The 22255-nt window shown below is 43.3% G+C and overlaps 1 protein-coding gene across 1 annotated transcript; it reads left to right on the top strand.

The window, feature by feature from the left end:
• Positions 1-504: 504 nt before the first annotated feature.
• On the top strand, positions 505-21965 carry hsd17b12b (hydroxysteroid (17-beta) dehydrogenase 12b). The gene is made up of 11 exons (XM_062548641.1): positions 505-825; positions 7557-7603; positions 8185-8260; positions 10363-10470; positions 11178-11242; positions 11375-11419; positions 13781-13815; positions 17384-17465; positions 19281-19346; positions 20066-20215; positions 20483-21965. The coding sequence occupies exons 1-11, from the start codon at positions 660-662 to the stop codon at positions 20588-20590; spliced, it is 948 nt and encodes a 315-aa protein (XP_062404625.1). The 5' UTR covers positions 505-659; the 3' UTR covers positions 20591-21965.
• The last annotated feature ends 290 nt before the right edge of the window (positions 21966-22255 follow it).

The raw sequence follows: 22255 nt of genomic DNA, 5'->3' as shown, positions 1-22255 counted from the left end.
TGCTTAAACATGGATATTTTACATAGAAAAAGTTCCCATTTTAGCTGAATGTTTTGTCCCAAATTACCTGATGCATCTGATGGTTTTTTAAAAAACTATAGGCCTACAATATCACTTCAAGCATGTTTTGTATCAGGCTATCAAAGCCCAAGATGTAAAACCACATTTTACCTGATGTCCCAATTTACCTGTGAGCTACCAAAAAGTGTCCAAAATAACAATGCTTATAATTATTTATTTCCCAGTGTAGCCCAAGGACTTTAAATAAAAACAGTCAACTTCACATGAATACAATTAACCTGGATAAAATCCTGATTTTATCCTGAGTAAAGTCTTTTTGACAATAAACTACACTTTAATAATCAGGTAGAAATTGAACGGCCGAAGCCAGGCGTGGAGCGAAATGAGGAGGTTGTTTTGTTTGACATGGAAATCCACCAATCGTTATCCAAGTAGGTGAAACGTCAACCGGAAGTCTCTACTGACATGCGGAAGCAATCTGTCGGAGCAGAGCACCATTGACAGGAGAGAGAAGCGGACCGGTCCCATGCATCAGTAGCAAGTGCATACAAAGAAGCTGTATGCAACGCTAATCGAACGAATATAGGTTGCATTTAAATAGCGGGAACTCATATGCACGTAACGTTTTGAGTTTTATTATGGAGTCCATACTAGAGCTCGTGAAACCACCACTGTTTTGGCTAGGTGCTTTAACTGCGGCCTGGTTCTCTGTCTGCTCCGTATACCGACTCTTAAATGGCCTGAAGATATGGATATTGGGTAATGGAAGGCTGGTTTCACCCGCTAAACTTGGAAAATGGGCAGGTCAGTATAATCGTATAACGTTGCAAACAAGAATGTACAAGCTAACGTTTTCCTGCTTAAATTGGCAACCATGCAGACATCATTGCCTCAGTAAGCCGGTAAATCCGGGATAACACGCACATGTGCTGCTAACTGCCTTGCTAACTAGGAATAAAGTCTTCTGAAGATCTTTGTTAATAATTTCAGAAACGTTTTTGCCACATGCTCACTTTGGAAAGCTTGCCAGAATCGCTGCGAGGCTGCTTGTCTAATGCCAATACACAGGGATGTGTAGCCAATCTGATATAGTTGTTCTTTCTAGGGTGTTATTTCCTGGTAGCTTCCTGAATAAAGGTAGGACTTGGCCAAATTGCTTCTGAATTTTCACACAGTTGCAGGTCTTTTTTTGTCCTATAGCTTTCATTACTAAGGGAAAGTTTTCTTCTCCCTTTTAGGCCTAGGCAATACTAACCAGGTGAGCATAATTCTTGACATTAGTGAGACATAATTCAAACCGAGAAAAGTGGTGACACTCCCATAAGAGACAGTGGAACAATATATTTTCTATTCCAGTTTCCAATTTGTGGAACTGAAAATTGCCGATCACTTGGTCAGTAGCCAATGAGTTACTAAATGCCCTCCAGTATCTAGAAATACACCCCACCCTCCTGTGATGCAGCCTTTCAGCACAAGTTTTTTTGGAACTATTAATGGCGTGATCGAGTGTTGCAACTCTTTCTATGACTCAGGGCGTACCTAAGTAGGGGAAATGGTGTTCAAAGGCCAGTATCTTCAACAACTCCCACCTTGTACCCACAAGTTTTTGCAGCACAACTCTGGAGTCAGCTTGACAGTTAAGCTTATATGATTTCTGGCCTACAGGTGCCCAGCCGTGTTATTTCAGTAGAAGATTGTGTTTTCTACTTCCTGCTGTCAGTATGACAGACAACTTCAGTTCCAGACAGCCCAGATAGACCATGTAAATCATTAACACACGCTACCTGCAGCTTTGGTTGAGATTCATTATTATGCTAGTCTATGTCCAGGGCCATACATTTCATCTCTGTCCATTTTTATTTCATCCCAAGGATGAGGTGAAACTTGTCATGCCATTTGTTTTAGTTTAATATCCGTATGTTTGGGTTTGTCCTCCCCTTCTCTGTGGTCAGTTCACAATAACACTGGAACGGTGAAGGACAGTTTAGCCAACACCAAACATTTCAACATCGACACCCTTTCACCCATGCATGCTTGTGCAGAGTGCAAACTGCTGTGCATGCTTGTTCTTCAGAGACTGGAGAAAACTAAGGTGAAAGCCTATCTATCTGCCAGCTTTATAGAATAGCTAATACATCCTGTTACATGCTATTAAAGTACCTTCAAGAGAAGTAGTATTTTTTTTAGATGAGGTTTGGTCACAGTCAGAGCAGATATTTAAGCACATCTCCCAGTGCTGCTTCACTTCCCCTAAGGATAGGGCTCAACTGCATGAATGAGTACCTGCTGGAGCAGCCCGGTGGTGCGTGAATCCCAGGAAGTACGCTCTTGGTGGGTATCACTGAGATATATTAGATTTGGAGAGCGCCTACTCCCACCGGATGAATGGGTTCCTGGGAGCTCTGCTATGACGCAGGAGGCTGCAGAAGTGCGCGTTGACTTGGTTGACATTTCACTAAGGATGACCGGTGCGGAGGCACACAATACACTGATCTTGGTAGAGGAGTTCTGGACTACGATTATGAATTAGGCAGTGGCATGTGAGCAAAATGTATTTTCTGTGCCAGCAAAAATGTGATGTTATCACAAATTCATCTTAAATAAATGATATGTGTGATTCAGGGTCATTTTTTGAACATGCATCATCTTAACCTAGTCCTGGGCATTTTTTGAACATCATGCGTTGAATGTATATTGACATTGACAAGCAAAAAAAATACTTTGGTTAACATGTTAGCATCTTGTAGTGCCAATTTGGCTATTGCTAGTTTTCTCAGGACAAGTTTGTTGGGTGTGCCATAGAACGATGCTCCCCACAGAGCAGTGCTACCCATGGTTGCTTCTTCATTAAAGGAACATATTTGGTAAACAAAATGAATACAAGTAGGAGATAATATCTGAACAAATGCAAACCCATATTAAGTTGTAAAAAGAACACAGCTATCTAATGTTGAATAAATCATACTAGTTTATGAAAAATGTACACTCCGTTTGAATTTGATGCCAACAACAAGTCTCAGAAAAGTTAGGTGCAACAAGAGGCTGGAAAAGGCTTGAGGAACATTTCACAAGTTGATTGTTACCATGACTGGATGTAAAGAGAGCAGGGCCTCCATGGTGGTATTGGACTGCATTAGTGGCATTGGCAGAGGCAGATAGTACTAAAAAGTATCTAAAATGGCACATTTAATGCAGAATAATACAGACTTTGACATAGCATAGGCTGTTATCCTGTCAAGATCTTTTTCACAGAATATTTAAATTAGAAGATGCGGAACTGTATTCTGCACATATGACAACAGCATATATAATAGTGTTGTGGAAGTCCACGTACTAAGATGGCCTGCTTGCAGTCCAGACCGGTCACATTTGGATTATCGTCGTGAAATGAAAGTCATGATGAAGGAGACCCCAAAATGTTGCACGGCTGAAAGCCGAATCCAGCTCCCAAATGTTTAGAGTTATAGAAAGAAATGGAGATGCAACACAATGACAAGCATAATATCCAGCTCCAACTTTGAGACGTGTTGCTGGTATTAAATTCAAGATGAATATATTCAGAAGATAAATAAATAATAATTACAGGGTTTACATCATTTGCAAATCATGGCATTCTCTTTTAATTGTCAATTTATGCAGTTTATGCATTCCAGTTGTTTGGAAATGGGATTGTAACTTATTCTAAACAAAATGCTTGCGTTGCATGTAATGTGAAATAATATGTTGCATTAAAGGAGGTAATTATCATGTCATCGTGATATGATATTGCACAATGTCCTCTCAGCTTTATTGGCTATTAATGGTTGGATCTTGCGGTAAAGTTCCTGATTAGCCTATGAAAGTGATTTGGACATTTCTGTAAGAACTGTTGACGTAGATAGCTCTGCTGCAACGGATTGCGTGTATTTCCAAGCGTTTGTCTGTGGGGGAAAGTATCTTTGTGAATGGGTGCTTTTGTCACACCATGGCCAAAGTAGGCTCCTTGTTATGGCTTCCCTGGGCGGCAGGCTCGTGATTGGATGGTGGTTTTCTGTGCGTTCTCTGTGAATGGAGTCATCTGGTAATGGGCACCCTCCGAGACACGTGCTGCTGCTCTTCATCTTACATACCTCCTCCTCCTCCTCCTCCTCCTCCTCCTCCTCCCATTGAGCCCCCTGCTCAGCATCATGCCTCGCTCACCATGCCACTCCACTCCCTCCCCTCCCCCCGTCATGCATACACACACACACACACACACACACACACACACACACACACACACAAGAAAAGTTATGTCATGCAGCATCCTTCTGCAAACCCAAACAGTAAAAAAAAAACCTCTTCTGGTTCATTAAATATGTAGATTTTCGATTGCAGTTACCCGTACCCGTATCACATGTTAAATCCTATGAATGCCTTTGCCACCACAGCCAAAAGCGTTCTATTATTAAAGCAGTGGGTTAATAATAGACCATAAGTTATGGCGTTAAACAGGGATGTTGTGCCTTAATCTGCGCATGCTGATTTTTGCAGTTTATCGAATCTATTTGGGCATTTTCCTGAATGTAGCTTAGTCATCAGAAGCACTAAGAGGGATTCTCTAGATGTAATGGAAGCTTAAGAATGGCTCATTAATGCGTTTTTATGAATTAATGTACACTGGAGCAATGCACAGAGACATTCATGCCCCCCCCCCCCCCCCCCCATCCTCCTCGCTCAAATCCAGCCTCGGGGATACTAAATACATCTATGAACTATTTTTAGAGGAGCCAATTTTGAAGCCTCCCCCTTTTTTTTTTGTGCACGCAGCCCTGATGTGCAGCATATAAAGGCTCGGAGCCGCACGTGGCATCCCATGCTATTTAGAGAGCCGTGTTTCTGTGAGCAGGGACCCAGGAGGCCCTTTGAAGTCTCTGCTGTGCTGCAGCATCCAATGGAGTGGGAGGATCCCAGTGCCTGGGCAGAGCTGGGTGCGTAGTTGCATAACTCTGCATGCACAGGGAACATCCAAAGGGAAATGAGAAAGAGATGACAACCTCCACCCAGCCCACCCCCCCCCCCCCCAACTACCACCGCCATCACTCCACACCATTCACTTTTTGAAAAAAAAAAAAAAAAACCCGTTAGCCTCTGAATGAATCGCTTTGACATGTCTTGCGAATCTAAAAATAGAAGGTGCGGTGAATATTAGCCATGGGTGCACTGCCCAGTGAGGAGGCTGCGCCAGTGGAGTTGTGAATGTCCCATTCATGCGCACGCCGAGGACGTGTGCCTCTGGAGCCACGGCAACACTAAATGGCTTTTGGTGCGGCTCGGGCGCGCGCGTGGGCCGGACACGCACGCAGGCAGGCAGGCAGGCAGGCAGGCCTCTGCTCACACAATGTGCAGACGCACACACAGCCTCAGAGTGCTGCACTGTACCCTGGAAGGAAGAGCGGAGTGATGGTGTGTGTGTGTGTGTGCGTACGTGCGTGTGTGTGTGTGTGTGTGTGTTGCGTGTGCTTGAGCGAGTGCAAGAGATGCCGGGGGCTGCTGAGAGTAGCATCTCGTTGGTATTCAAGTGCTGCGGCTGTTCCAGACAAGGCTGCAGTGGCTGCGTGGTATTTTTAATCTTCAGTTCTTTTTTTAGCCCCTGGAATATTCAGCAGCAGCAGCAGCAGCAGCGGCAGCAGTATTAGCATCCGTGTGCAGTGTGCAGTGTGAGGGGGTGTCTTTTGTTTTTACAAGATCACATTTCACTTGACCGAATTTCTAATTTCAATCCTCTCGCCTGCATCAGCTTGCATAGTAATCAACTCTCCTTGTCACATTTTATTTTAAGAATAATTTGGTTGCTATTTGTTGCTATATTTACCGTTGTGTGTCATTTGCCATTAATATTGTGAGGATTATGAATGGCTTCCGCTTGTGCCAAGGCTACAACCACATTCACAGACCCTGCTGGATGTGTGTATCTCTTTTGGGATCAGCAGCAGTCCCTGATAGCTTTAATCATGATGGAGGTCTTTACCTCTTTTTTTTTTATGTCTTTCCCTGTTTTTTTGTTACGCATTATTTTGACAGTAGAGAGCATCAGAGAAAGGCAGGGGCATGTACAGAGTGAAGTCCATCCAGGACTGAAAGATATTAGCCGCAGATCCTTTGTGTCTGGAGCAGCCTTTTATGAATGGAGTACTTTACGGCATGCTTTAATGAGATTAAGAGGACTTTAATCACATTGACTTTAATGCTACTGGGGCCTGTGTTTGAGCCAGCAACCTCCAGTGTCAGTTGTGCCATGTTTTCAAGGAAATGTCCTTCCTCCTTGATAATAAAGCTTTTTGATCAGTATTTTGATATCATGGCTGACCATTGAGACATTATAATGGAAACGAGAGCATCAGATGCCATTCACCTGTGAGATGAGAAGAATAAACTGCACAAACACGATCGGATCTGTTCAATTTAGGAGAAAACCTTTATTCGGTTTACCGCTGGTCTCGACAAATGTACAAAAATGATGCGTCTCCAGAAGAATGCCTTAGTGCTGCGCGCCCATTGACATTTGTGTGTGGCAGACTGGCAGTCCATTTTGGAGATGCCTGACTGCATGAATCTCCCGTGCTCCTCATGCTCTCCGTTTGCCGCTTGCCTTTCACTTGCTTCTTTCTATTTTTAGCTGCCCCTAGGATCTGTCCTCACTCTCCCCTCCCTCCTCGTCTTATTGTTCGTCATCCACCCCTCCCTCTCTCTGCCTGCCTGCATGCCTGCCTCCCTCCCTCCATCCACCCCTCCCTCTCTCTGCCTGCCTGCATGCCTGCCTCCCTCCATCCTCTCTCCTCTCCTTTCTCCTCTCCTCTCCTCTTCCCTCCTCTCCTCTCCTCTCCTCTCCTTTCTCCCCTCCTCTCCTCTCCTTTCTCTTTTGTATTTCCAATGGAAGCTGGCTGCACATATTAATGTTTAATCAGCCGAGGGTTTTCTGACACTGAAGATGCAAAGGTTAAGGCTGGGGATGAGAGGGCTGTCCTTGGGGCTGTCCTGGGCTGAGGGGAGGAGAGAGAGAGAGAGAGAGTGAGAGAGAGAGAGAGAGAGAGAGAGAGAGAGAAAGAGAAAGACCCATGTCCTCAGTGAAGGCATCATATTTTTGTGTCTTCTTTTTTTGTTGTTGTTGGTGTCTCTCCTGTTGCTGAAAATGCGCACAGTTCGCTCCAGGCTGCCTGCCTTTTTTGCTTCCCTCCACCTGCTATTTTTAGCCCAGGAGCTGAAAGAGAGGCAATGTACCGAGCGGCTAAAAATAGCATCGCTATATTGGTAAAGCAAGAAAGGCAAAGAGAGAAATGCAGAAGAACACACGCCCTGCCCTGCTACGGCCCTTTGTCCTTTCCACAGCTCCCAGCCGCTATGGCAAAGCATCCCGACCGCAGTTGTGATAGTCAATGTGCCATTCATCCATTTCCATTGATAAGTTCTCCTTACACAACAGGCATAGGTCAGCTATGAAATGAAAGGCTAGGAGCCTCTGTCCTGTTCTAGCACAATATAATGTCTCCTGCATCCCCTGTTTTCTCTTCCATTAGTTGTAACCGGAGCCACAGATGGGATCGGGAAGGCCTATGCGGAGGAGGTAAGATTCCCGGGGTTCCACTCTTTTTTTTTTTCTTTCTTTCTTTCTTTCTTTCTTTTTTTTGATGGAAATCACGATGAGTCATCAGCGGAGAGGTTTTTACCCAGAGGACTGGGGAGGCCTCTCAGTGCCTCGGTGCACTCACAGGCATCTACCGGAGGGCTGCGTGTCCACTCCGAGACCCCACGTCAGTTCAGGACTACGAGCGCTCTCGCCGCCGCTCAGTCGAAAAGGATTTATTAGTAGACTTTTGAAAATATATATTGTGAAGAAAATAGACTGTGCAGGAGGTCTATTACTATAATGGGTTCAGTCAGCAGAGGTGGATGAGTATGAAGCAAAATATGAATCAATCTCTCAGTGGTTCTAGATGAAGAGAAGATTGTTTTAGAGGTATGGTTTGAAACCTAGATTTATTTTGATATTTAACAGTCTGTAAATTTGTCTTATCTAATGTTCTTCATGTAATATTTAAAATCTTGTTCTACAAATAAAGTTGTGATGTGATAATCTCCATATGTCCATGTCAGTGCGTTAGGAGGTGTGTTTGGTGTTGATTGTGTGTGTGTTTTCTCTCTCAGCTTGCACGGCGAGGCTTTTCCATTGTGCTGGTCAGCCGCTCACAGGAGAAGCTGGATGACGTCTCCAAAGCCATCGGTGGGTACTCGACACACAGACACACACACACACACACACACACACGCACACACCTCTGTGGTGAGCTCAGTTTAAGGTTGGCTATAGACCTCTGTAGGCAAATGCAGAGGATGTTTAATATGTACTTCTATGTTAGGAAGAGCAGTTCTTTGTAAACAGCTGAGGGCTTTTGGTATTTTTTTCCGTATTCAGTCAGACACTCTGTTGTTTTAGTTAAGCACAGATGCGGCCTTAGTCAATTTTGTAGAGGTGATTTATATGAATGGGGCGTTTAGGGGAGTGTGGTTGGCTGTTCGGGTGAGGCTGTCTCTGCTCTTCGAGTGTGTGTGTGTGTGTGTGTGTGTGTGTGTGTGCGCGTGTGAGTGTGAGTGAGATGGAATGGGTATGTGTCTCTGCTGAATGAATGTCAGTCAGGCCGATGTTAATGAGCACCGAGGCTATTTTTAGCGGCCGGCACTCTGCCAGCCGAGTTGCCTGGCTGCTGCGACAGAGCGGGGCTGCGCAGATGGAGGCGAACTCGGGGAGCATGTGACGCGACGTGACGTGACGCCAGGGAGGGGAGGTGCGGAGAGGAGAGGGACGCCAGGGAGGGGAGGTGGGGAGGGGAGGTGCGGAGAGGAGAGGGACGCCAGGGAGGGGAGGTGGGGAGGGGAGGTGGGGAGAGGAGAGGAGAGGGACGCCGGTGCGCTCAAGAGCAAAGCGACTCCCAACTCTGCGCTCGCTCGCTCGCTCGGCCGCGCTGGCACACCCCTCCAGGCAGATGTGGGTTCGCTGGTTAAAGCGGTCACGAGCTCTGGCGACGGCACAGGCCTGTTTGCATTATGCAGCGCGGCCTTAAATGGGGCATTTGATCAGGCGCCCCTTGATCAAGGTACACATGGGTTTATCGCGGGCATTGTTCCAATTTGAACCATTGCAACAGCGTTAATGTTTCAAGGGTGACCGTGATTTTATAAAGACTTGAATTTAATTTAATCGCCGAGAATAATTGTATTATTCTTGTATTATATTCTTTATTTTAGTCATTTCCCTAAATATCATTCCATATCTTCATCTTTGCTGTAGTGAATATTGTCTAATGTTTGATCAGATAGGTTTTGTACAATTTAAGGATAATAGTTTTTTTATTCTCCCCCCTCTTTCTGTTGGACTAATGTAGTGCTCAAGTGAGCTAGAGACAAAGGCTGCTTTGCCGAGAGTTGTTAAAACGCTCAAATATATTTCTCAGTGTAGGGAATGGGTTGGGTAGGGAATGGGTTGGGTAGGGAATGGGTTGGGTAGGGGATGGGTTGGGTAGGGAATGGGTTGGGTAGGGGATGGGTTGGGTAGGGGATGGGTTGGGTAGGGGATGGGTTGGGTAGGGCTGAGGGGAAATTGTGAATGGCACACTCTCTCTCTCTCTCCCTCTCTTTCCCTCTCCCTCTCTCTCTCACACACACACACACACACACACACACACACACTGACTGTTTCTCACATGCACTCACATCCACTCTGCCTCCTCTAGCTCATAGCCACACACGCTCTACTCTCTCCCTCTCTTACGCACACACGCACACACACACACACACACACACACACACACACACACACTTTCTCTTTCGTGTTCACTGATGGAGAAGCAGATTTGGGCAGCGTGACTGCTGCTTTGACTCCGTGCTGCTGAAATAAGGACAAGGCTGTGACTCTGTGTGTGTGTGTGTGTGTGTGTGTGTGTGTGTGTGTGTGTGTGTCAGACGTGTGTGAAGGCCTCTGCCCAGTACAGTAGGAAGAAAGTGCCTTTTAAAAACGCCTGCTCAGTTTTGATCGAATAACTCTCTGAACGCAAAAGGCATGGGTCGTTCACCATAACTTGTTGAAAAATGGCACTCTATGTATGTGTTGCCCACGTTGGTAACCCACATTGGTGATCAGGGTTCCTCTCACTTTCTTGACGATGCTTCTCCATCAAAGCTAAACTGCACGTCACATAGTATGCTACATAAACCGTACATACATAGTGTAAGGTTCAACACAATGTCAACTCGATTTCTCCCTGGAGTGGCCTTACACACATCTTTTTATGCACCAACTCCACATACTTGTCTTTTTTTTTTTTTTAGAAAGTAAATATGGTGTTGAGACCAAAACCATCGCTGCAGACTTTGGGTCCACTGACATCTATCCAAAGATTGAGAGTGGCCTGGCTGGACTGGAGATTGGGGTTTTAGGTAAGTGGTGTTTTACTCGTCCATACCGTTAACACACTGTACCAAGGCAAAGTAGGTGGGGTTGGCGTTGGGTGATTCCATTGCAGAGAGCCTCCTTTTTAAAGACACTGCCGCCACCTTGTGGCTGAAATGGAATCTTGAGAGTTGATTATTGCATCAGGCCGTTTTGTTTGAATGTGAGCTACTGTGTATAGTTTGGCTTGCCAGGCTAAGCTACTGTGGCTACTTGATTCAATGTTATCCTAACATATATTATATTAAATGAAAATGCACAGCATCTTCTCTTTGCCCATTTCTCAGAGTTCATGTTTGCATTCTCCATAGGTTATAGATGCTAAATGTATTTTAGGTTTGGTTGGAGTTCATGATAGTCCCCCACTAAACACATGAACTGTACGATGAGCGGCCAACCCAACTCATTTACCAGTGCAGGCCACTCATGAGCCCAGTCTTGGCCCAGAGCTCCTCCTTTACATGCAAGCCAGTGGCAGACCTTCACTTGACCCTTGCTCATCCACCATTGCCATGTGTGTTTAGTACAGAATGTATCGCCTGTGTTATGTCTATTTCACGCCGTACCACTCCATGACCTGCTTTCTCCTAGAGAGCAGTAAACTAAGAGAGACTCCTAATTTAGTTTGGTGATGATTGCTTAAATGCTAGCCAGAAGATAAATTTGATCATGGTCTTCTCTGTTCTCTCCATAGTAAACAATGTTGGGATTTCCTACTCCTACCCGGAGTTCTTCCTCAACGTACCCAATTTGGACCAAGTAAGTATATCAAGACTGAATGTGTGTGCCACATTGAACACGTTTATTGTTACTGTTGATTAGTCATAAATCAGACAGCATTGTTAATCCACAGATATGACATTATGCCTATTTTTCTCCTTTTTTTTGCAGTTTATCGACACAATGATTAATGTCAACATCACCTCTGTCTGTCAGGTTTGTTCTTTTAGAATATTTGTGTTCTTGCTATTGAATGTGAATGTCTACCTCTCCAACAACAATGGACCAAAAATGAGCTATTCAAACTTCACATGCAGGTCTATCTATTGGAACAAGCCGTGGCATTGCCAGAATAATATTTCTGTTTTATAAGTTGTTTTTATCACTTGTTTCATTGCTTTACTGGTGTTGTTTAAAGTTTCAAAAACACAATTGGCATTATTCATCATAGTTACAGAACAGTGGTAAGAATCAAATAATGTTATTCTTGAAATTAAAGGGCATTAAAGGGCATCACCTGTAAGTTATGTATCTGATTTAGTGGCACTGATGTCAGAATGTTGATGCATATTATACTGAATTATTCAAACATGTAATTACTAAGATTAGATGCCACTCTGTCTTGGCAGAAAAAAAGAAAGGAACAACGGGGGGCCAGGTTCAATTAAATGCCCGCGCATGCTGTAGGCACAACCACAAGTGGGGCACGAGGCGAGGTCACTCGTGCAGACCGTGCCCTGAGCACACAAAGCAGACACACAAATGTGCTTCAACCCAAAGCTGAAAGCAAATGCACGTCTCTAGTGTCCACGGTAGAGGGACATGACCATGTCAAGGCCATTTGTCCACTAGGCTATAACATAGGTTACCCTGCACTGGCATCCCCATAATATGTCATGTAGAATTGGTTAGCTGAAAAGGAAACACGAGAAAGCAACATCGTGCCTTAAGGTCATGGCAGAAGCAGAGCGTAGCGTAGCCACCCTGCCCCACACCAGTATGGCTTTTTGGTGACATGGGGAGAGTGCATGGCTATCGGCCCAGAAATCCATATGAGAGACCTGGTGGAGTGGTCACAGCCCTAGAGCTAGCACACAGTCCACTCACCAAACCATGCAGTGTCTGCTGCATTCCTTGAGTGTGTTCTCAAATCAGTACCCACTGGTAAGTGGAATGCACATCTACTGTACTAACTTTCAAGCATTTTAATGTTTTATTTATTTATTTGGTAAATCATGGAAGTGCCTTAAAATTAGATTATGTACTTTAAGTTTGTTTGCTGTTTGTTGTCTTTAAAGCAGTGCTTTAAAACCTTGCAAACACCACCCAAAGCCTTATAGGCACTGCTAGAAGCTTGTGAATGTGCTTACTGATGTCTTTTGGTGATATAACTAACAATGGCCGGGTTTCCCAAAATCGTTAAGAAGCTCTTAAGTCCTAGGAACTTCTTAGGAGCGTTCTTAGAACATTCTTACAACGCTCCTAAGAAGTTCTTAGCACTTAAGAGCTTCTTAACAATTTTGGGAAACCCGGCCAATGTTGCGCTGTGAAAGGTATTCTTTCATTTTTGCAGTATGTTCCTACCAGGAACACTGAACTGTACAGTTCGTATCTTGGACGGCTGGTGGGAACGGCACATTTTCTGCCCTTTACATGACTGCACATTTGGCATCGATTTGAAAATGATACCAAAACTAGTTTCCAGATTAAAACATACCTCAAAAAGTGGCAAATTGTTGCAAAATTCTAATGATTAAACGTATTACAATTAATGGAATTATTATTAATTCTAGTACTATTGAACATTGTACTGTATGTCTTGGACGTGAAATATTTTGGTTATGGTCCACACACTGAGCATAATTATGCAACTTCCTTTGCTAGAGGAAAGCAGAACAATGGAGCTGCAATCGAGTCATTTTCCTTATTAATTGCTGCAGCTCTATATTTGTATGAAGACTCGATTGACTATTTCATCTGTGTATATATTTGCGCATGTGTAGCACTTGAGGAAAGTGATTTTTCTCTGATTTCAAGACGTGTTCAGCTGTTCCCAGTAGGGGGAGTGCTGTATTTGTTGTAAAGTATGGTGAGGCAGGCACTGTCTCCCCCTCAAAATGCTGCACTCTGTCCCTGTACTGCTCTACCCCACATGATAGACCACCTCCAGGCTTCTACCAGGCCTGTTGTCTGGTGGTCAGTTCACTACATGGACCAGCTACAACATCATTAGTTGAAGGACAGTTAGAAGCGAGATGTCGCCTTTTATTAGAGACCTTAGAGCGAAACAATGTCAGTGAATTTCAGTAAACTAAAAAGGATATCCTTCATCAAATGATGCAAACTACATGTGTCTGCCATTTTTGTTAACTATCAACAACATTCCCAAGAATATGTACACGTTTTGTACACATAACGATTCGCTTTGGACAAAGGCGTCTGCTAAGCAACGTAACGGTAACCGTAACATGATGCTGATATTACAGATTTCTATAACGCTGAACAGAACTATTTCACAATGTATCTTAATATTGTGCGTCACTTCACCTGACTAAACGTCTCTGTCTTGCTTTCTAGATGACCCGGATTGTTCTACCCTTGATGGCAGACAGGTGAGCTACTCATTTATCCACCCCATGTTGCCACAACATCCTATTTCCTTAATATGTGTATCATTTTCAAGCCTCAGGTGGCATGTTTCACTTGTGTATAAATGTTCCATAGAAGAGCACAGTCAGAGCGGCTGTATGTGTGTGAGAGAGAGCAGTGAGCATAGATGCTGCTCTTCTGGAGCTTATGGATTTCTTTTCAATACAATCTCAACCTGGAAACCAAAAGGGCTCGTAGCTCTCAGCTTATCAGTAGGCAGTTCCTGGATGGGTAATGGATTCCGCAAAATATTGGATCTCATTCCTTTGAGATCCTGGTCCATGTTGAGATGATTACTCACATCTGAGGAAGGGCTTGCCCCAAAACGTCACATCATTAAGTATTTGATTGGGAGCTCCAGGGGTGCGGACTTTATTGTTATGGAGACGATTGCATCACAGTTTCTGCAGATGTAATTGTGACATTCAAGCTGTGAGTCAGCTATTCCATCACACCCCAAATAAAAGCTGTCGGATTCAGATCAGGAGACAGAGTTTGAGAAGACTTTTGATTTTTGACATGATGCATTTGTTGCCTTACTGGTGCCATCAGAGGATGGCCAAGCAGAGATGCACATGGTCAACAACACTACTCAAATACTAATCTTAAAGTGAATGTGTTCAACACAAAACACAAAAATACAACTTGTATTTTTTTTAAATACATATTTGTTCAGATATGGACAACACAGTTTGTATTGTTTCCAGCACATTTGCTTAAAGGTATACTATGCAGGATTGGCGATTTTGTCGCCGGTTTCGCTTTCCATTTTCGCTCGTTTTATGCTTGCATATTTCTCTGCAGAGCTTCCCCTACAGCTTTAACGTGTATATTTGACAAAACCCCTCAATCGGTCAGTCTGCCGTGCCTTTTCATGAGACTTTACATGACACTTCCTGGAGTAGAGCATGGGTGCGTGCCCGGTGTCTCCTGAAGTTGCAAGTGTGGTTTTACCGCTACAGACCACTAGAGCGGCCAAAAAAAACACAGTTCGACCGGTAATGACCCATTTAACCCTTTCATGCACGCATTATGAAAAAAAGTGTCTAGATTTTTTTAGTATTGATTTTATTACTCTATATGAGCCCAATATTGAAAATCAGTTGGAATTTTTTAAAAATATGCTTTTATATAGAAGTTATGTTATTGTCCACGTATGTGGACAGTGCGCAACAAAGGGGTAAAAAAGCATAAAATGTAATGACAGAAAATGTGGAAACTATGGCCCTCTACTTCCTCCATACTACCCACCCAGCCCCTATACTACCCCCATTATTGCTCACCGACCCTCACCCACCCCTCTACTACCCCCATATTACCCACCTCTACTACCACCACTACCCAACCACCCCTCTACTACATCCCTACTACCCATCCCTCTAATACTAATCCACCCACACCTCTAGTACTCTCATACCCACTCCTCTACTACCCACCCACCCCTCTACTACCCCCATATTACCATACCACCTTGGCATTACCACATGTAATTAGGTCATTATTTATAAATATGTTTACCAAATGTTTGTTTCTTTGTAATTTAAAGCCATTAAAATCATATTTGAAAAAAAAAAAAAAAAAAAAGTCCTAGTTACAAAATCTAATTTTTGGCCATTTAACTCCTCTGTTGCGCAACGTCCACATACGTGGACAGTTACTTTTTAGGGTCTACAAACTCCATTTTACATCCGATTTAATTTCTGAAAACATAGAGTTGTTCAACACACTCTCCTGTACAGCATAATATTTTTTTTTACATGATTTTGCCTTCTTGAGTACTAGCTTTTTACAGATATGCCTGGAGCATTCAGCATATGGTGATTACTGTCACTCATGTTGAATTGATGATGTCATCAAGCAGTCAGTATTCCAAATATAAGATGATACATATTGTTAATATATTGCCAAGAACCTACTAAAACTGCCCTGAAGTGGATTGGTGTATATCAACATGATAAATAAGTAGAAAACAGAGTTAAAGTTACTGTCCACGCATGTGGACGTTGCGCATGAAAGGGTTCATATATAACAGTATGGAACGAATTGATTAACTGAAAAACGTTGCATAGTATACCTTTAAGAGTGTAGGCTGTGACAATACACTATGGCCACCAGCCTGGCCTGTTGACACAAGGTTTCATGGATTCATGCTGTCTGCGCCAAATGACCCAACTGTCTGACTCAGCAAAAATGGAGATCCATCTGACCAGGCTATGTTTTTGGTGAGCCTGTGCCTACTGCAGTCTCAGATCAGCTCTCTGATCCTGGCTGACTGAAGTGGAACCTGATGTGGTCTCCTGCTGTGGTAGCCCAGCGGTCTCAAGTTTTGATGTGCTGTGCGTTTTGAGATGTTCTTCTGCTCGTCATCGTTGTACAGACTGGGCATCTGAGGCACCGTAGCCTTTTTGGCATGTCCAACCAGTCTAGGCATTCTCTCATCAAAAGCAAGGCATTGAGGCTCTCTCTCCTCAAAAAAGGCTTTTCTGTCCTCAGAACTGCCGCTCGCTGGACGTTTTTTCCTCCCACACTATTCTGAGTACACGCTAGAGACGGTTGTGTTAGATTTCCAGGAGATCAGCAGTTATACTTTGTAGAGAAATTAACAGCTCTCCGGGTACAAAAATCATGCCACTGTTATCATGCCAAGTCACTAAGATGACATTTTCCCCCATTCTGATGGTTGATGTGACCGTTAGCAATAACACAGCCAGTCCAAATGGATGTGCGGTATTTTAAAACCTATCTGAGGATCAACAATTATGTGTTCCCAAATGTAATCATTTTGAATAGCAGAAGAGACAAAAGAACACTGCCCAGAACCCCCAATGGTATGACCATCTCCACAAATGAGTTTCTGCCAGGCCCTGCCCACTGTCTTTGAACATTCTTTAACTGTGGGATGTTTGATGATCCTGAAAATAAAAGAATATGTGATAGCAAGCTACAGTATGGCAAACAATTTTTGTAAATATCAGTATAGTCTATCCAATAGCATTTAAAATGTTGAAATATGCTATAATGATACCCATTCATTTTAATAATCTCACTTAATCTAAATGGAAATGCAGCGTCAGAGCTATATACTGAAACAAAACACAAATATCTTAACGTCTTATGCTGAAATATTAGTCTCATCAGATATTCTGGTACTTGCTTTAGTGTGACTTGTGTCAGCAGGAGAGGTCTGAGATGGAAGCCTGTTTTTTCTCCGCAGACCACTGTCCATAGTAGACATCTGTTTGATAGAGGCCTGTAAATTGAACAAGGTGCCTCCACAGACATAATTCACGTCCTCATCTCACCTGAGAGTAGTGTGTTCTGTATACTGTGTTCTGTATACTGTGTTCTAAACTCACATCGGTTCATTTGTTGTGTCATGATGTCATGAAAGCGGACACATTTGTGCCTGACTCCTTATGAGCCAATCCTATTGACATTCCCAACTGCAAAAAGACAAAACTTTCAAGAGGACATTTTAGGGACATTTTTACATGCAAATAACCTCTAATGTGGGTTTTGGCTTTTTTCCAGGTCGAAAGGGGTGATTTTAAATATCTCATCTGCCAGTGGCATGTACCCTGTCCCACTTCTCACTATCTACTCTGCCAGCAAGGTACATTTGAACAGAGAACTAATGTGTGTGACTGATTTGCCTTTGATGATTTTAATGAGGTTGTTATTATTGTGTGTGCACATATTTTCGTGGTGAAGAACAGTGTGTTTTGTCTCTTGTGCAAATATAATTTCAGTATGAATGCAAACTAGATGTACCGCAGAGTGGTACAAAATATGACCACCGTCCAGTCCTGCACATTATCTCCGCAAAAATAAATCACTCCCTACACTCTTAGATACAAAAAGTGCTATATAGAACCAAAAATGCTTCTATTACTTGCATTATATAGTATGGCACCACTATATGTTTCTTTAAACCAATTTTGAAGGGTACATCAAAAGAGTGTACCCACATTGCAGGGGGTCTAGTGTGGCTGGGGGTGCGACGGATCAAAACAAAAATCTGTAGTTTCATGTCGTCCTTGTGGGCTACATGCCCATCAAGTTTCGTGCAGTGTCCCGGGAATCTTTGACACAAAATTATACTAAAGAAAAAAAAAGCTGCAAGATGCGACGGTCATGATAATTTGTCATACAACACCAACACATTGCATTTACGTAGTTCTGTTCAAGGCACCCAAAGCGCTTTACAGTGAGGGGGAACCTCATTAGATCAGAAAGGCAGATGCGCTCGAACTCTATTTTTATAAAGTCTTTGGGTGCGTAAAAAGAAAAACTAGTTTAAAGCAAAATAAACGCACTCTCGAATGTAATCTTGTTACTTTATGTATCTTGAATGCATGAACAAGACAGACGCGTTTCGGCTAGCAGCCGTCCTCAGCGTCTTGAGGGAACCTCAGTAACCATCACCAATTTGTCTGTACACTATTTTGTTTGATCTATTATATTTATTATAGCAAACCGCAAACGTTATTGTTGAGGTCAGACATCATAATCATCTACACATCTTGCACTCGCTTAACTTTTTTACCTACTGTATGTACACTGATTCAGTTCTGCCAAAGCCCCATTTCTATGCTCTCAGGTAGCCTGTGTACAGTGCTGTATGACAGGGGGAGTGGCTACAGTAGAGCGGCGGAAGTCAATATATTTGACGATATATTTTGTATTTCTTGTCCAAATAGCTTCAAACTTGACACTACATTGACTCTACACTGACTCTACACTTGGCTGTGACAAAACAGCGACTCTGCTCCATTCACCTGCTCCCTGATAGATAGGCATCATATCAGTTTACACACACAAAATTCAAATCAACCTTGCTGTGACCCTGCAAACAGTCATGACAACACTGTCAATCTGAACTGCCTTGGTGACCTCCATAAAATGTCCTTCAACTAAATACTGACAAGACAACGTGCTGAAAATCATTACATGCTGGTACTGTAGATGGGTTTATCGATTCTTAGCCTTTTTGTTGGCGATATGACCAGCTAAGCCATCAACAGTCATACAAAAACATACCTTGATCTCAAACTAGGCTTTTGTTGGTCTGTCAGTTTAAGATAGTAGCTGCCAAAAGACCTACTGATCATGGATTACGGAAAGAGCATAATAATAATTATTATTATTATTATTGTTATTGATCATTATTTGTATTATTATTACCAATAATTATAGCTATTATGGTTCAATTGTGATTTGTGATCACTAAAATAATCAGTCACAGCTACAGTCAGTGTTGAATTTGTCGAGACATGGAACTACTGAGCTACCGAGTGTCAACGCAAAGCTAACAGCTCACTCCACATGACTGTGCTAGACTTTCATCACCTTAGTTACTCCTGATGTGTGGAGATGCAGTTGATTGATGTGTGGAAGTCTCCTCTGCGATGCCTCCTGTCTCTCTTAGGCCTTTGTGGATTTCTTCTCTCGTGGGCTTGAAGCTGAGTACAGGAAGAAAGGCATCATCATTCAGGTGAGATCAATGCAGGCCTCCTGTCTGTGCCCTTATAGAGCGGAGCGACAGCCGAATGACCTTGAGCATGCGCTGCATCTTTCATCCGTTGAGTAATGTGGTGGCTCCACCACGTATTAGCGTGTAGCCATATGTTATGCTATAGTCTCTCTTCCCCTCAAGGAAGATTTAAGTAAAGTTGCGTCTTGGACTATATGGAGACTCATAAAATGGTGCAGGCCAGGCCCTCAATAATGGGTGATACCGCCGTCTCTACAAACACAGAAATGTGTGTAATTTAGCTCAGTGAATGTGGGGGAGTGTGTGTATCCCCGAGGTTTGACTGAACAAGTTTAAGCAGCATGCGTAGACAAATAATTAATCAGTGTGAGTAGAAAAACCAGAGTGTTACAATAATAATGAATTTCAAAGAAATTTGATTGTCAGTCTCTTAGACTGAGAAACTGCCTGTTTTTTGTCCTGTCTTTGTCCTCCATGAATTCAAATAGATTGATGTACAATTACAAGAGATTATATCTAACCATTGAACCACATCATTACTTGGGTACTTATTGTAAAAAAACATTTTTTTTTTGTGCTCATAACATGTCATGTAAAAAATGGTTTTATCTTGGTCATCCTTGTGCTGCCTGATACTGTATGTAGGATGGAGTTGAGCGGATGTGCCATTTTAGCACAGCTAACGTCAGTTTATGCCTGGTGCCTTGGCTTCCCTCCAGAGTGTGCTGCCGTTCTTTGTGGCGACCAAGCTGAGTAAGATCAGGAGAGCGACGCTGGACAAGCCGTCTCCCGAGCGCTACGTGGCCGCGGCGCTCAACACCGTGGGCCTGGAGAGCCAGACCAACGGCTACCTGCCACACGCCATCATGGTGAGTCAAGTGAACCTGTGTTTGTTTGTGTTCCTGCGTGCGCGCGTGCAGTGTGTGTGTGTGTGAGTATATTTGTGTGTGTGTCGGAGATGGAGGATGGGAAAGCACAGTGCATTAATGAAAAATGAGCAATTCTCCTGGGACGGGGGGTGAAGTGTAATTTCGAGTCAGCTCTATTTACAACTGTAGGGCTGCTGGTAATTGTTAGCCCACAGCCTTGCGATGTGTTGACGGTTTTGCTCCCCCCCCCTTTCTCTCTCGCCCCAGGGCTGGGTCACCACCGCGCTGCTCCCTGCCACAGTGCTCAACCACTACATGATGGGCCTGCACCTGTCCATGCGCGCGCGCTACCTCAAGAAGCAGAAGCAGGGCTAGGAGCCCACACAGGGCTGGACGAGACGAGGGAGGGAGGGGGAGCCCACTGGACACCCAGTGGTCAAGAGGCGGACCACCAAAGCCATCAGCATCACCTCCACATCTCCTCCTCCTCTCCTCTCCTCCGCTCTAGAGGGACCAAGGACAAGTGTGTCCATATCAGTTATTAATCAGTTAATAACAGGGGCTCCAATGAGGTTTGTGTGAAAGTAGGATTGAAAGGATGAGGGTTGTTTTTTTTTTCATGAAGTTTGTATCAGCACTTAACTAACTTACTTTTTTTTTAAAGAAATTACTACTGACTGAAGAATTAATGCTTTACAGCCAGTCCTTTTGCTATAGAGAAAGGACCGTTGGCTGCCTGTATCACTCACTGTATCAGAAAAATAATGTGAATTCCCATAACAATTCAAATTTAACAAGAAAAAAAGCACCTACTTTGTGCATATTCCCTCTTGACGCAGAAGGCAATAAAGACAATGTCAGAAATCTCACATGTTTATAACACATATACTGTCCACTTAACATGTGGTGTGCTTTGTTTCGTAAATGTGAGTTAACTTTTTTCCTCAGCTTTCAACATAGATGTTCTTTTTTTTTTGTCTTATTTCAATGCGAAGACATTTGAAGTTCAGTGTTCAGCTCATATCCATCGCAACAGTGTAGAACAGCAAGCCAAATCTGCTCGACTCTCAGGAACCTGTTCACAAGAGCAGATCCAGCAGGGAGAGCCGGGCATGCCTGTCATCTGTCTTTGAAGTGTATTACAAAGCAAGCATGTTTCCCCCGCCAGCATATTCTGGGATTTTGGTCATATACATTTCTCTGTTTCTAGTTTTAGATGCTCTAACGTTGGGGCCTCTGTCTTTGAATGTCTAAATTCTCTCCAGTCAGGTTGCATAATGCACTCTCCTGCTGTGATATGCAAGGCATTTTATCACCACATGGTGTTATCAGTCCCAGTTTTAATGGATTGTTCTCAGAGACATGCACTTCTCTTAGTTCACACACTACTACACACATCTGTTTGAAAGGGATGCTGGCGAATCTCACTGAAATTGGAGTCTTTTATATTTGTCCTGTCCGTTAAAGTATAATTGTTGTTTTTCCAAGAGTTGAGGGACTGCAGACATTTGTAACATAATAGCAACAATTTTCCCCATGAATAGTTGACAGATACCCACTCATTCCAAAAATTGTGTACTGGAAACATTGTAATGACTAAAATTTGTCACAATGGATGACCTTTATTAAGGGTTCCCTTGAGCAGCATTGGGAAATTGTCTTGAAACTGATTTTTGAGTTTCATCTGTATGATGCTTCTTTACTGTATCAGTTGAGACCCGAGTGGTGATTAAAAGCGCTTTGGAAGTTATGTCTGTTTCCTGTGTCATTTATTGGTTGTGTCTGAATTTAATATGCATGCAAAGAGGATTTCCAGCTATAATAAGTGTGCATGTCATGTAAGCGTTATGTATGCAAATATTGTTATTGTTATGCAGTGCAGTCACATAATGGATCGCTGACATCAGGTAAACAATGCACTTGACTCTGAGGAAATGACTGAAATGTTGTTGACCTCTGTGGAACTGCTGCTTGGGTAGATGATCTGTGTGGCCCTGGCTGGTTCATTGTGTGCATTGTGACAAGAGCATGATGCAGTGC

This window comes from Sardina pilchardus, chromosome 11 (assembly GCF_963854185.1).
Source record: "Sardina pilchardus chromosome 11, fSarPil1.1, whole genome shotgun sequence".
Taxonomy (NCBI): Eukaryota; Metazoa; Chordata; class Actinopteri; order Clupeiformes; family Clupeidae; genus Sardina; species Sardina pilchardus.
Note: the sequence above shows the minus strand (reverse complement) of the source record. Positions and strands in the feature narration are given on the sequence as shown.

Excerpts from the sequence above, each read along its gene's own strand:
- hsd17b12b (XM_062548641.1), top strand. The coding sequence starts at position 660 with ATGGAGTCCATACTAGAGCTCGTGAAACCACCACTGTTTTGGCTAGGT. Across the intron at positions 7,604-8,184 it reads GGAAGGCCTATGCGGAGGAG|CTTGCACGGCGAGGCTTTTC; the intron begins GTAAGATTCCCG and ends TTTCTCTCTCAG. Across the intron at positions 8,261-10,362 it reads TGACGTCTCCAAAGCCATCG|AAAGTAAATATGGTGTTGAG; the intron begins GTGGGTACTCGA and ends TTTTTTTTTTAG.